At 34.2% G+C, this 15,846-nt stretch overlaps 1 protein-coding gene across 1 annotated transcript; it reads left to right on the top strand.

Moving 5' to 3' along the window:
• The first annotated feature begins 6,317 nt into the window (after nt 1-6,317).
• Nucleotides 6,318-13,606, top strand: LOC122047459 (ornithine aminotransferase, mitochondrial-like). Its single transcript, XM_042608783.1, has 10 exons — nt 6,318-6,529; nt 7,164-7,272; nt 7,527-7,757; nt 9,945-10,104; nt 10,192-10,247; nt 10,840-10,992; nt 11,193-11,290; nt 11,720-11,800; nt 12,210-12,443; nt 13,238-13,606. The coding sequence occupies exons 1-10, from the start codon at nt 6,366-6,368 to the stop codon at nt 13,389-13,391; spliced, it is 1,440 nt and encodes a 479-aa protein (XP_042464717.1). The 5' UTR covers nt 6,318-6,365; the 3' UTR covers nt 13,392-13,606.
• The last annotated feature ends 2,240 nt before the right edge of the window (nt 13,607-15,846 follow it).

The following is a 15,846-nucleotide window of genomic DNA, read 5'->3' on the forward strand; positions in this document are numbered from 1 at the left end:
ACTTTGACCTTATAAACTATACTTGAAAAATCAGCAATCTTTCAAGATTTAGTTTTTTTAAGAAATAAAAGCTAAATAATCTATGTTCTAAACTCCCCCAGATTAACTTGACATTATTTCTTACTTTGTCTGAGGTCTGTATCTACGCTTACTTTTTGATGAATGCCAAAGGGGGAGGGTTAGGTGGTTAAGTTAGCTAAACCAATTTGAAAATACAAACTAACTTTAAAACCACATAAATGCGTGTTGTTTCTTGCATATGTTTTCACTAACTTAACCAGGTTGTCATTCCATCAAAAAGGGGGAGATTGTTGGTGCGGTTAGCACTAACGATTTAACCCAGGTTTTGATGAATGACAAATCAGGTTAAGTTAGTTTGTTGTTGTCTGACACTTTGATCGAGTGTGCAGGAGAAGTCCAGACAGGTCGACGGATTGACCGGATGTCTGGCACGAATCCCAGCTAGGTCGACGGGCTGACCGGATAGCTGGCACGAAGTCCAAGCGGGTCGACGGGCTGACCGGACGCTTAGGCACGAAGTCCAGCTAGGTCGACGGGCTGACCAGATAGCTGGCACGAAGTCCAGACGGGTCGACGGGCTGACCGGACGTCTGGCAGGTAAGTGAGGTAAGTCACTGGAGGGGAGTGACTGCGAGGACGCGTTCCCGGGAAGGGAACATTAGGCGTCGATCCGACTTAGATCCATTTCGGATATCTAAGTCGAGATCGTGACTAGATTCAGGTCTCGGAAAGATAGAATCTAAGTCATACTCTTTTCTATTACATTGTTGAACTTTAACTGTGCTAACAATCTGTTTTACAGGATATATATATTTGCCTCGGACTAACTCTATTTTGCAGGAGAAGGAGTTCTTGGAAATAGGAGGTCCGGGCGCCCGGAAGGGATCCGGGCGCCCGGAAGGGATCCGGGCGCCCGGAGGTAAGTTTTATCCAAACTTGCGTGTCGCCAAGTGGAGCTTGCTAGTTGGACCTACCACGTCCCACCAGGGCGCCCGGAAGGGATCCGGGGCACCCCGAGCTTCATATAAAAGATGGGGCAGAGGCAGAGATCGAAATCAACTCAGAACTCTTAGACTGCTTGCTCTACTGCTCTGCGCTTCTGCGACGCTAACGAAGATCCGACAATACGCTCTTTTCCTCGTCTTTAATTCTTGTCGGTATTTGTTTTATTTTCATTAGCATTTCTGTACTTTAAATTGTAATAATGTTCGAACTGCTAGTGATTGCCCAACGAAAGTACTCAAGGAGTACGGGCCTTCGAGTAGGAGTCGTCACAGGCTCCGAACGAAGTAAAAAACATCGTGTTCATCTGTCTAAGCTGTTTTATTTCCGCTGCGCTTAACTCTTTTATACTCGTTGTTTTTCGAATCGATATTCACCCCCCCCCCTCTATCGACGTTTCACGATCCAACATCATCCTCTCTGAGTGCCTTCCTTTTCCTTGCGTCCCAAACAGGCGCATCGTTTGAGGAAGACCCCCGGTTCTTGTCTGCTTGGCCCCGTTCCTCCGATGGGGTCCTGAACAACGCTCGGTAGAAGGGGATAGGCGCATTGAGCACTTCCCCATATGTCAGCCGACTTCTTGCTATTACCCTGAGAGGATACTCGATTTGCTCGGTCACCCTGTTCAGCTTGTCGACCAGCGACTGATGCTGTGGCTCATGCGCTTGGTGTTCGGCTAGCGCCCGTTGTTGCTATTGCTCCCCTTTCTTCGCTACTCGGGCTTGTATAAGAATGTCAAGTTCCTCTTGCGTCACACCACCATTGTGAATAGCCCAGCATCTTCCATCTTCTCGTTTGGATGCAGGTTGCATTCCCACAGGCGACGCTAAAATGATCTTGTCCAAAAGCGTGAAGCTGGAAAGCTGGGAGGTGGTGGTTTCGTTGACCGAACGTGGACTTCACTCCGCTCTGCAAAACAAATGATGTCGGTGCCGAGCTAGGGAAGGGGTCCCTAGTGTTGGCCCTTCGATGCTCAAGTCAGTCACCAGAATGTGAAGAAAAACGAAGCAACAATAGCAATAGTAGAACTCAAGAATAACGTCTACCTCCGCCAGTGATGGACCCCCCCTTTATATAAATCCCTAGTGGGCAGCATGCACACTTCTTGCGGCATAGGCATGCTCTCCCATGTGTCTCATGAAAGAGCCTTATCAGGAAAGTATCTCTGACACCATACCTTAACAGGGCATGCATATCCCTAACGCGACAATAGAAGCTTCTGTCGTACGATCTGCCTATTGACCATGCATCGTGTCAGTGACACTATCTCTCAAAAAGGATGTCCAGAGATACTACAGTGGTCCTGTTGCTTGGTCGAGCAGGGTCGCTGCTCGACCGAGACTCCGCTCTTTTTATGGCTAGGTCCCGCTGTTTGGTTAAGTGGGGTAGCCTTTTCACCGGGACTCCTCCGCTTTGTCGGCCTCCGTGGTTCTTCTATGCGGTGACCGTGTAGTAACATATCTTCCCCCGTTCAGACTAGCTATGTGGTCTCAATCGGTGGCCTGCTGCTCTGTATTGAACGCCGATTGTCTTTCGTATCATCCCGATCTGGAATGGGGATCTGCTCGGACCCGTCTCTTGTCGGTCGGGGCCTGACCGCCCAACCGACCATTGCAATTGTCCTCCATTCGGCCTTTTGACACTCGTGCGTTGATCACCTTGACTATAACCTCTATCCTGACAGTTGACCCTATGTCAGATAAGCCTCCTTCCATCGTCGCATTAGTACTTTTTATAATTTTATAATTATTATAATACTGATTCAACTTGTTCAATTAATATTTATATTGTAACAGTTATAAAATAGTAGATGTTGTGTAATATTTATAATAACTATGATTTCATAATTATTATTTTAGAATTTAATATGCGTGGGTTTTTATGATTTAAAAAAAAACAGGGTCTCATTTGTTTTGGAAAAAAAAAATATTATGTTTAAGACTTTAGATTTATACCAAATAACTATTAAAAGTGTTGGATTATCTAAATTGAACCAAACAATATTTGGTTATATTTTATTCTCCATAATTTTAGTTATGTGATTATCAGGTAATCACATAACTAAGATTATATATGATAATTTAAACCAAACTCACCCTTAAATTTATAACAAATAATCATTACTAGACTCCTAATATTAAATAAAGTAACTATTTAGATGGATTAAAGTTTAATAAGGTAACAATTTGCTTTCCATTAAATTAAAAAATAATATAGTCTTTTTTGATTTAGTTATTTTAGGAAGGAAAAAAATTGACAAGGTGTTCGTAATTATTAAAATCATTAAAATATTACTTAAAAAAACTAGCTCTCCAATATTTTTTTTTTTTCATTTTAAGTTTTTTTAACTTTAATATTGTCCTATAGAATGTTAAAATAGATCAATTTATTTTGATCAAAATACTTTATACCGTATATTTTTATAGCATTTAAAAAAAATAATTTAAATAATTTAAACTTAATTAAACTAATTTTAAGATAGTCAAAATCATTGTCCATACATTTAATATATATTATAATAATTTAAGGTGATTTTAATCTTTTTTATTAAGTTTAAGTAATATTTACCAATTTAGAAAAAATATATATAGTATTCTATGTATAATATTTTAATAAATTAAATTTAAAAAATAAGTTTTATTAACAATTATTTTGTGGCCGCTATAACAAGTTGAAGAAAGAAAAAAAAAGTAATAATCAAAGGGTACTTTTATTTTTTAAACCAAACATTATTTATTATTATTATTATTATTATTATTATTGTAAGCATGTCTAACCCTATCAATTCTAATTTAAATGAGAGTCCTTAATTACATTATTCGATATTATTATTTCTCGTTAAACGCATTAATTTATGAATTAGTCGGATGTGATATAGCAATTACGGTTTTATATGTAGCAGTTACAATTTTATGTTTATCAATTATAATTTTATAATTGTTACAACACATACGTAATCTGTTAAAAAATATTCATATTGTAGCATTTTGTAGTTACTATAATACGGATTCATCTATGTTCATTTACTATTCACACTGTAGTTGTTATAATTTTTTAATTATTATAACATGAATTTAACTTGCTCACTTAATATTTATATTGTGATAGTTATAAAATATTAGTTGTTATCCTGTATAATTTCATAACTATTACAATGTATCTAATTAATTCAAAATTTAATATGCTAGGTAGAAATTTGAGGGTAACGTTAATTTCACAAGGACAACCGATGGGATGGAATAAGATGCCATTAAAAAAACATTAAAATGAAATGTTTTTTATGATTTTAAAAAAATAAGTTCTCTGTTTTGATTTTTTACCAGCAAAAAATATAAATATCGTGTTTAAGACTTTAAATTTATACCAAATAACTATTACAAATGTTTAAGACTTTAAATTTATATCAAATAACCATTACTACACTCCTAATATTAAATAAAAATAACTATTTAGATTGATTAAAGTTTAATAAGTTAACATATTTGATAAAAATTAAAAAGGTGTTTGTAATTATTAAAATCATTAAAAATATTACTTAAAAAAATAGCTCTCCAATGTTTTTTTCATTTTAAGTTTTTTAACTTTAATATTGTTCTATAGCATGTTATAATACTTTATACAGTATATTTTTATATCATTTTTAAAAATAAATTTAATTAAAATAATTTAAATTTGATTAAACTAATTTTAAAAAAGGTAGATCAGCTACCTTAGCGGCCTCCCTAATACTAGCTAATATGAAGGAAGGTTCATGCAGGTACACATGTCATAGACACACGGTGTCAAAATCATTATTCATACATTTAATATATATCATAATAATTTTATGGTGATTTTATTTTTTTTATTAAGTTTAAGTAATATTTATCAATTTGGAAAAAATATAGATAATATTCTATGTACAATATTTTGATAAATTAAATTAAAAAAATAACTTTTATTAACAATTATTTTATGACCACTATAACTAAGTTGAAGAAAGAAAAAAAAAAGGTAATAATAAGGGTGCTTTTATTTTTGAAATTAAACATTATTTATTATTATTATTATTATTGTTGTTGTTATTGTTGTAAGCATGACCCTATCAATCCTAATTTAAATGATAGTCCTTAAGTATATTATTCGATATTATTATTTCTCGTCAAATACATTAATTTATGAATCAGTCGGATGTAATGTAGCAGTTATAATTCCAAATGTAGTAGTTACGATTTTATGTTTATTATGTAATTGTTACAACGTATTCTGTTCAAAAATATTCATATTATAGCAAATATTATTTTGTAGTTATTACAATACAGATTCATCAATGTTCATTTAGATGGTAGAGATTTGAGGGCAACTTTATTATTTCACAAGGACAATTGGTGGGATGGAATAAGATGCCAATAAAAAAATTAAAACAAAACGTTTTTTATGATTTAAAAAAAATAGATTCTCTGTTTTAATGTTTTGCCAAAAATAAAAAACAAAAATATCGTGTTTAAGACTTTAAATTTATACCAAATAACCATTAAAAATGTTTAAGATTTAGATTTATACCAAATAACCATTACTACCACCTAATATTAAATAAAATAATTATTTAGATTGATTAAAGTTTAATAAGGTAACATATTTGTTTTCCATTAAATTAAAAAAAAAAACTTTGTCCTCTGTGTTTTTGATATTTTAGGAAGGTTAATAATTAAAAAGTGCTCGTAATTATTAAAATCATTAAATATATTATTTAAAAAAAACTAGCTCTTCAATATATTTTTCATTTTATTTTATTTTTACTTTAACATTGTTCTATAGCATGTTAAAATAAATCAATTTATTATGATAAAAATACTTTATACCTTATATTTTTATATCATTTTTTAAAATACATTTAATTAAAATTATTTAAATTTGATTAATCTAATTTTAGCATAGTTAAGATCACTGTCCATACATTTAATATCTATTATAATCATTTTAAGGTGATTTTAATTTTTTTATTAAGTTTAAGTAACGCTTTTGATTTTGATGATTTAAAAAAAAAATAGTCACTGCTTTGATTGTTTTTTGCCAAAAAAAAACAAAAATATCGTGAAGTTCTCTTTAAATTTTTAACGCACTTTCTTTTCCGTAATATTATTTTATTACGATAAATATACAACTTTTTAGTTTACCAATTAGACACGGAACGAGTGCACACGTCGATGTGGGACCGCGAGTCAGCTAATGAATTCACGCCACGCGTCGACATGATATCGTATCCGAAGTCGTGATTTTGGAGTGACTTTCATCTTTATAGGAATGTAACGAGAGACGCCAGGACAGGAAGCTGCTAATTGCTCAGGTTGCGAGTTGCGACGATGGCGATGATAATGAGACACATGGCTGCTTCCAGAAGGCAACTGCAGGTGGCGGCGAGCAGGATCGTGGGCGCAAGAACCATGTCGGCTGTTCCTCACAAGTCCCCTCCTCCTTCCTCGTCGGAGGAGCTAATGCGGTTGGAACAGGAGCGCAGCGCTCACAAGTAAGCCGTGCTCGTCTGATCATCATCTATTTTGTTCGGTTTAGCATCCGGGTGCAGACGCCTAGGGTTGTCTCACGAAGCAAATGCCAAAACATTTCGTGTTGGCCTCCGCCTTTTTGTTTTTTAAGCGTCGAAAGGTTGATTTTTTAGCGATCAATCTAAGGTTTAGCTGATAGATGTTTTCTGCAAGATCTGGAGGGATCCAGTGGCCATCCACCTTCGATTCTTTCTATTTGATGTTCCTGTTGCTTCATTCTCTTGTTCTCAGTTGTGCGTGGGTTACTTGTCTAAGTTTATCTCACAAAACAATGACAAAAAAGTACGTCCTTTGGCTTGAACTATAGCATTTACGTGGTCGAATTCTTGATTGATTCGCTATCCTCCAAGATCTGGAAGCATTAGGATTCAATAATTCTATTCCAGGGGTATGCAGAATTAACATCGTGATCGATGCTTAAACTAATCTAGGGTTTGATTTATTTGATTAGATAAGATGTATGTAGCCTTGGTAGTAGAATAAAATAAATAAATTTAGCCTTTAGTATACCTGATATTGATGATATTTATTATACACTGATGTGGTTATTGAGCTGCCACTTTTGTTTGCTTAACCGTGCGTTACTGTCATATACAGTTACCATCCCATTCCTATGGTTTTTTCTAAAGCAAGTGGCACATGTGTATGGGATCCAGAAGGCAACAAGTACATTGATTTCTTATCAGCTTATTCTGCTGTTAATCAGGTGTGTTCTGCTTGTAGAATAGAATCATATACTGATCAAACCCTCGAGACTTGACAATGTGATCCCTGTCAGCTACTTTCTCTTCTTCTTTCAAATTAGAATAGGTTTTCTGATGACAACAGTTTCTTCCTTTTTTTTCATTCTATGATCAAGCTATTTTAGTTGTAATCCAGTTCTGATGCTGTTCAGCAGCTTCAGTGTTGTTGTTTACATCTTCTGATACTAAATTTGACTTCTCAAATTTTCTTTTGTAGGGGCATTGTCATCCAAAAGTTATGAAAGCTTTAATTGAACAAGCACAAAAGCTCACTCTTAGCTCTAGAGCTTTCTATAATGACAAATTTCCTACTTTTGCTGAGCACGTTACTCAACTGTTTGGATATGATATGATGTTACCTATGAATACTGGGGCTGAAGGAGTGGAAACAGCATTGAAACTGGCAAGAAAATGGGGTTACAAGAAGAAAAAGATCCCGCAGGATAAGGTTAGGCTTTCAAAAGGAAAGGACATTTATTAACAACAATATTTAGACTGTGATAATTTTTAACAGACGGAGATTTATTACTCATTAATGTTCTTCTGGTTGCATGTCATGCAATTGGAACTAAATATTTTTAGGATTGGTTAATTTGAATGCCAGTGAAACCATGTCATTGTTGATGCTCTTGAATGACTCAACTAATGGGTTAGATATGGACAACTTGTTTAAAATTCTGATTTCACTAGAGATGAGAAATCTTTTTTCTTCTACATGATGTAAATTCATATCAAATGTGGTTTATTTAAATAACTTTATATAGTCAATATAATGGTTCGTGCATGCAATCACCTTAGTTCTGGACAGTATTCTTCAAACTCTGTGTACCACGACGTATTTGCTACAGGAGTTGTTTGTCATAAAATACAATCTGGACATTCTGAAAACTTAGAAGTATGGAGAACAAGAGATTTTTGTTTACTTCTCCAAAATCTAGAACTCAATGAACTGCTTATTCTGTTATGGCAATTTGTAAACCTTTCCAAACACAATGACTATTTGTTATGCTAATTTTTTATTACTAGTAGCAGCACTTATAAAATATGCTTGCTGATGACTTGACGATGAAGTTGGTATTTATTGTCTATACATGACATGTATCAAGTATTATGTCCTCAGTTATAAGATCAAAATGATTTGGTACAATATGTTGGAGATTTTCAGGCCACTCTGACTCGAGGACTTGTAACCTTTTATTCTATAATGTTACTTTTGATCTTTGAAGTTCTGGGATCTGGCAACTTATGCCCTTTTCGTTTAGTATGACCTTTTAGATATTCATCTTTATTTCATGGGTCACATTCTTTATATCTCTTTCTTTAGAGCTTTGGAATTCTTGAATTTGAGGACTTGTGCCTTTTTTCAGCACACCTCTTTGGATCTTTAGATTTCTCAGATTGTCTTTGCTTTACTTTAGGTCGGAGGCCTTATGCTCTCTTCTTTTAGGATGTGTTTTTAGATCCAAGGACTTATGCCCCCCTTTTTTTCTAGGACATCTCCTTGGGCCTTTGGCTTTACTCAGGTCTAAGGTCTTATGCTGTTTTCTTATCGACATTTGGATTTCTTGGATTCAAAGACCTATACCCTTTTATTTTAGTACAACACTTTGGACTTTTTGCAATCAGGATGAGCTGAATATATCACTGATACTCCTCATCTAGAATTTCTCTTTCTCAATTTGCATGGGGTGAACTCTCTTTGATGTTGCCAAGGTGAGTATAGCCCCGACGGTACTCATCCCAAACTCGCTTCTCTTTGTCAATTCACATGAGCTGAACTTGCTTTGATATTAACTCGGTTCTAAGTAAATAAGAAAACACTTCATCTACTCCAGCCTTAGCTGTTTTGGGCACCCAACACTACCCTATTATTGAGTCAAACATTTACTCTTTTGATCATATAGAAACTTTAGGAAATAATTTGTCGGAGACAATTCCTATTTGGGTGTCCTATAATTTACCTACGTTCCAATAGCATAGGCATAAATCAAGAATTAGAATACAATAATCTCTAGGTATAACTAGGTTACAATATATAATACTGGAAAATTAATCTCAATCAATAGCCATTACAAGCTCATATCCTCCATAAATAATATTTTTTTTGTTGTTGATAATCTAGCTGGGAACATGCTTTGCAAGAAAACATTATGAGCTTGCTCCAATTAACCACTATTTTGCTTCCGTCTTTGAGTTTAAATTCAACAGGATTGAATCCTAGTTTAAATTCAACAGGATTGAATCCTAGCTTATGGAGAAGCTCAGGCAACATATCCTTCCTTCAATTTCATGATTTATGTATCCATGCCCTTTTTGCTTCAGCAATGACAGGAATGGGGAGGTCACTTGTTGCAGAGAATATCTTCATTTTGTCAATGCTTAAAGATGCGTTGACAAAATTTCTACATATTCACTACATTCCCGCACTTAGACAATTTTCATTTGATCTCTTTTTTCTCAAAATATTTGTTGTTTGTGGTGATATGGGGGAAAATAGAAAAAAAATGTCAGTTTTAGCCATTTTAGAGAAATGGAAGTTCCATTGAACTATTTCTTGAGTTGAATTTGGATTTCTATTATCATATTTGTAACTGTTTCCCATGGGTCGAATAACACTATTGTAGTGATTTTGCAGGCTCTCATTGTTTCTTGTTGTGGTTGTTTCCATGGTCGGACCGTGGGGGTAATATCTATGAGTTGCGACAATGATGCTACTCGTGATTTTGGTCCCTTGGTTCCAGGGCATCTCAAAGTTAAATTTGGTAATGTTGATGCACTAGAAAAAATCTTCAAAGGTCAGTAATCAACAAGAAATTTCTCGAGAATCAAATTCTGATGTTTCATTTCAGATATTTTAATATGATAAAGGAATCAAATTTCAGATCACGGGGAGCAAATTTGTGGTTTTCTGTTTGAGCCTATTCAAGGGGAAGCAGGAGTATGTATGCTTGAGGCCCTGCCACTTCTTTGTTTGGTTAAAAAAAAAATTCAAATTCATATTTTGTGAAAAAATTGTCAATAATATATTTTGGTTTATCGTTTTAGGAAGATCCAAATTCATGTGGAGTCAACTTCTTTAAACATTCTTTGGTTCTCAAACTGTTTTCATTTGTTCTTTGCTAAGTTTACTGCATGCCTGTAATTAATCTTAATATGATTTTTAGACAAACTGTAGCACGTTCCTAACGCTTATAAGTTGTGGAAGAATGTTATATTAAACTATTAATGTCATGTACAAGTAACTTTATACTGGAGTTTCTGAAGCAGCTGCATATTTCCTCCTTATATAAAGGTCTCATTGTGAAACTATCATTAAATTGTGGAATGATGGTCAAAAACATTGAAAAGAAGCTTTTTTTGTTTGTTATTTTTTTTTCACGGTAACGGTGGACATGTAAATCATCCACCAATGCTAATAGGTGAACTTGTATGACTTGTTGTTGTTGCATTCATTCTCCCTCTACTGTGATCTGAAATATATCCGCACCTCATCTTTCTTCATTCTTTGTTGGCTTTTGTGCTTCTTCCAGGTCATAATACCACCAGATGGTTATTTAAGATCTGTCAGAGATCTATGTTCTAGATACAATATTCTGATGATTGCTGATGAAATACAAACTGGTATAGCCCGCACTGGGAGAATGCTAGCATGTGACTGGGAAATGATACGACCTGATGTTGTGGTAAGCCTTTATAGATAACTTTAACGTTGACGTACATGTTACTTGTCTGCAATGGATCATTTAGAATGTCCTTGATGCTTCAAGGTGTGCTTTATTATTTTTTTCCTTTCGTGTCTTGAGGGCGCTTAAGGAATGTTTAACATTATTACTTGTACTACAATTTTGTGACAACTTTTGATCCAAGCTCTTGTGTGTATCAGATATTAGGAAAAGCCTTAGGAGCTGGTGTTATACCAGTAAGTGTAGTTCTTGCTGACAAGGAAATCATGTTGTGCATCCAGCCTGGAGAGCACGGAAGGTTTGCACTCGGTTTTCATGTTTATCTTTCCTAAGAATTGTTGGATTGAGTTAATTTAAACCAACATTGGAATTCAGAAAATCCAGGATTTAATTAAGAATAAACAATTTGTTGATGTATTTAGTGTCAGAGAATGGAGATGGTGAAATCACAAACGATATACATTACACATTATCCATACCAAAAAAATATGATATGCTTCATAATTTAGGAACATTTTGTTAAATGTTTTCAGATTGAATTTTGTATCTTAAATAACTTTCAAAGATTTTAATTCCTCCCGAATATTATCATTTACCAAGTCAAAGAATGAGAACTACAATCCCTTTTAACTATAAAATTCAATGAATCAAATGCCATATTAGTCAAGTGCTTTATTCATCATAATGGTATCTTCACTTTGCACTTATGACGCATGGTTATTGGCAGTACTTTTGGAGGAAACCCGTTGGCAAGTGCTGTAGCAGTTGCTGCATTGGATGTTATCAAGGAGGAAGAACTCGTCAAGAGGTATTATCTGTGGTTGCTTGGCTTCTCATGCTGTGACAAATTTTAGTTTTATACTGTTATTTCTGTCCTTATTTTTCTCAAGCATGTGTACCCATTTATGCAGATTAAAGAAGAGAACTATGGTTTAATGTATTATAAGTATAGCTCATATAAATACATGAATTGGTTATTGAATAACACTTCTAGCTTTTGGATAAGTGGGTAAGCAATCAACTTTAGTAGTTTCTTGCTAATGATCCAAATTTATGGTTGTTTATATGTTGATAAATCAAAGTAGTGATAACATATGCACTAGATTGGAGTTTCAGGCCCTTGCTGAGGTTTGTCTAGGTCAGAACAGATATAGCTGAATTTATCAAAAAAAAAAAAAATAGAAGATGACACTACTGTTGTTTTTTTTTTTGTGCAGGGCTGAACAATTGGGGCAGGTGCTCAGGGATCAACTAGGAAAAGTTCAATTACAATTCCCACAGATAATAAAAGAAGTTCGGGGAAAAGGATTGCTTAATGCCATAGATCTTAACCACAAAGCCCTCTCTCCTGTTTCGGCCTATGATATATGTATGAAATTGAAGGAGAGAGGGATTCTTGCAAAGCCAACACATGATACCATTATTCGGTTAGCTCCTCCTCTCACCATAAGGTAAGACTTTGATGTCAGCTTCTCTCTCTGTTTACACACGCGTACACATATATTCTGGAGTTGCAAAAGAATTTTTGTAGCTTTAGTTACCACATACCATGTTCAGAAGATATTTTATTCGGATACATGAAACGTAGATCAGTAGATGACAGGCATGTTTATGCAGCTTGCTCAGTAAGGAGAAATTTTCTCATCGATAAATTTTTAGTGCAATACTCAACGACCATAATATACAAGGTGACACTTCCAAGTCTCTCAATCATAACAATGATAAGATTCACTTAGGTACTACTATGGATAGCTCGATAAATAATCTGGGCTGCCCCAAAGAGTTGGGGATTCACTGTTTTTTCTTGTTTTAGAAAACAATAGCAGTTAAGTAGTAGCATTTATGACTCGAGAGGTTCAGGGTAGTTGCACAGCGGTAATGCAGGTCAGACCTCTATTATTTATGAGAAAGCTTTGTTTTCCTTGGTAATGATTTCCCTGTTTGTCCTTTTAAAGTTCATTGCGACTTCATTGTCAGTAATCTGTAACTGAATTCTAGCCGAAGCGATTGTAAGCTTTTGTTTGAAACTGTAGTTTGCATTTTTTGCATGTGTTCTTGTTGTGTCATCTTTACCTAAAATCGGTTCCTCTTGTGCCGTTTCTGAAACTTGTTCTTCTTGTCGGGTCATCTTTACCTAAAATTTGTTCCTCTTGTGCCATTTATGAAACTTCAATGGTTGGCGGATGCTTACGAACTGCATTGTTATATGTCGATCACTGACAGATGAATTTATATGCCTATTCAGCTTGGAGGAGATCAGCGAAGCATCAAAAGCTATCAGTGATGTGTTGGAGATTGACTTGCCCAAGATGCAGAAGCAGAAGCAAAATGCTGAGACTCCAACACCTACGCAAGCATGTGATCGATGCGGGAAGCAATTGCACGATTCAACAGACTGACTCCTTTGCTCTAGGTTCTTTCCCTCTTGCTACACATGCTCATGCCTACCACTGCTCAAACCAAGGAACTACAAAGTTGAGATGATTTCAGTCTGTCCCAATAAACTATAAACTGTCGTGATTTAATAAACCAAACTTGAATAAGAGATTTTGACTTTGCTAGTGATATGTTCTCAACCTACTTCATTGGATTATGGGTTTTGACTTTTTCGTAAGTATGACTTTAGCCATATTACTGCTGTAGTAGTTTAATGAAGGGAAACATATGTTGTGAAGTTTGTGGATCGTATGAATAAGTTGCACCATGAACGAGTATTAGGCAACAAGGATGCTTTAGGGAAAAAGAATTATTTGTTACATTTATGAGGAATTTTTAAAGTTAGTTTTAATAAGTACATCAAATATTTTAGCTTTGTCAACAGTTTATCCACTACAACTAGACTCTTAATGGAGATGTGAAGCAGGGAAGAAATTCCGAGTGAGACTTTCAAATAAGAGGTTTGTCAAAAAAAAAAAAAAAAAAAAAAAAAAAAAAAAAGAAGAAGAAGAAGAAGAAGAAGAAGATAATTCGTAAATAGAAAGGAATCATCTTTAGGTTTAAATAGAAAAAATTTATTTATTTAAATCAAAATTAACATATAAAGCTATCTTTAGCTTTTTCAACAGTTTATCCACTACAACTAGACTCTTAATGGAGATGTGAAGCAGGGAAGAAATTGCGAGTGAGACTTTCAAATAAGAGGTTTGTAAAAAAAAAAAAAAAAAAGGAAGATAATTCGTAAATAGAAAGGAATCATCTTTAGGTTTAAATAGAAAAAATTTATTTATTTAAATCAAAATTAACATTAACATGAACATCAACTATATTCTTGCAAAGTCCTAACTCTTATTTAAATAATCTAATCTAAAAAATAAAACTATCTTTTGCAAGTCCTAACTCTTATTTAAATAATTTAAAAAATAAGGAAAAACTCTTATTTAAATAATCTAAAAAATAAGAAAAAATCGTAATAGAAAATTTGTAACAGAAAAAAAAACAAATAAAAGAACTCATTTTAAAAAAAATCTAAACTAACTTTAAAAAAGAAAATTAATTTCCAAAAAGAAAGATAAAAATCTATATTAATTTTTAGAAAAAAAATAATTCTAAAAATTTGAAATAAATAAAAGAAAAAGTAAAAAGACCAAATCTAAAGTTTTGACGACCTAGTTAGCCGATTCCGTCTCCTCTGAACTTCGAATAGTGTGTAACTATGTAAAGAGGCCATAAACGAATCATCTTCCTTGTAAATAAGCTCGATCGTCATTCTTCAAAATCCAAAAGGGAGGTTGGCCACAGAGGAAGAAATCTTCGGGTGCGACGTTCGAATTAGAGATTTACAGAGAAAGACATAGGAAGATAATTCGTAAAAGTAGGAACTGCCTCCACATTTAAACGAAAATAAACATTATTCCAATCAAAACCAAAATCAATATCAACCACCTTATTTTTACAAGAGTAATCTAAACTAACTTTTAAAAAAATTAATACTAAAAAAAGAAAGAGATAAAATCTATATTAATTTTTATAAATGAAAACAAATTTTAAAAATTTGAAACAAATAAAGGAAAAGTCAAAAGATCAAATCTAGAGTTTTGATAATCTAGTTAGTCGATTCTATCTCGTTCGGACTCCGAATAGAGTGCAACCACATCAGGAGGTCATGAACTCATTATCTTCCTTGTAAGTAGCCTCAATCATCCTTCTTCTAGATTCAAAAGGGAGGTTGGTAGCCTCATTTTCTTCGCGTAATAGCTTGAAAGGGAACATAGACGTGTTAGATGGTATGAGATGATTGTGTTCTTAGATGCTCTTGCATCAGACGTCCTAGGTTGAAAAGAACTCGTCCTCGAGTTCAAATTAACGTCTTCAGCATCCATAGTCTCCCTTTTCTTTGCATTGTCTTTCGATACAACATGAACTGCATCTTCAAATAAGATCAAAATCTCATGGTCATCACTATAAAGTACCTTGTCAACTTCATCATCAAATATTGGTTCACCAAGTGCCTCAATCTTGTCTTCATCGTAAATTGGATCACCAATTATTTTAATCTTGTCGTCCATATCTTTCTCAATAAAAGTTTTATTTAAATTAAAATAAAAGAACTTACAACCTTTAAGATTTCGAGCACTACGATCACATTGTGAGACTTTCTCAGTCGGACTTTGTCTATCACGACCTTGACCATGCACCTCACTATCTTCATGATCTTGAGCCACTAGACGCTAGGATAACTCTGTGACTTATCTCTGTAGATCTTCCATGAGCTCATAGGATATGCTTCGATCATGGTGCAAGACTTCCTCAGTCGGAACTTATCTTTCGCAATCATGACCTCGACTACGATGATCATCCATGGATCTAAGGCTCTAATACTAACTGTGGGAAGGAATCTTCGGGTACGATGTTTGA

The sequence above is a fragment of the Zingiber officinale genome, chromosome 2B (assembly GCF_018446385.1).
Source record: "Zingiber officinale cultivar Zhangliang chromosome 2B, Zo_v1.1, whole genome shotgun sequence".
Lineage (NCBI taxonomy): Eukaryota > Viridiplantae > Streptophyta > Magnoliopsida > Zingiberales > Zingiberaceae > Zingiber > Zingiber officinale.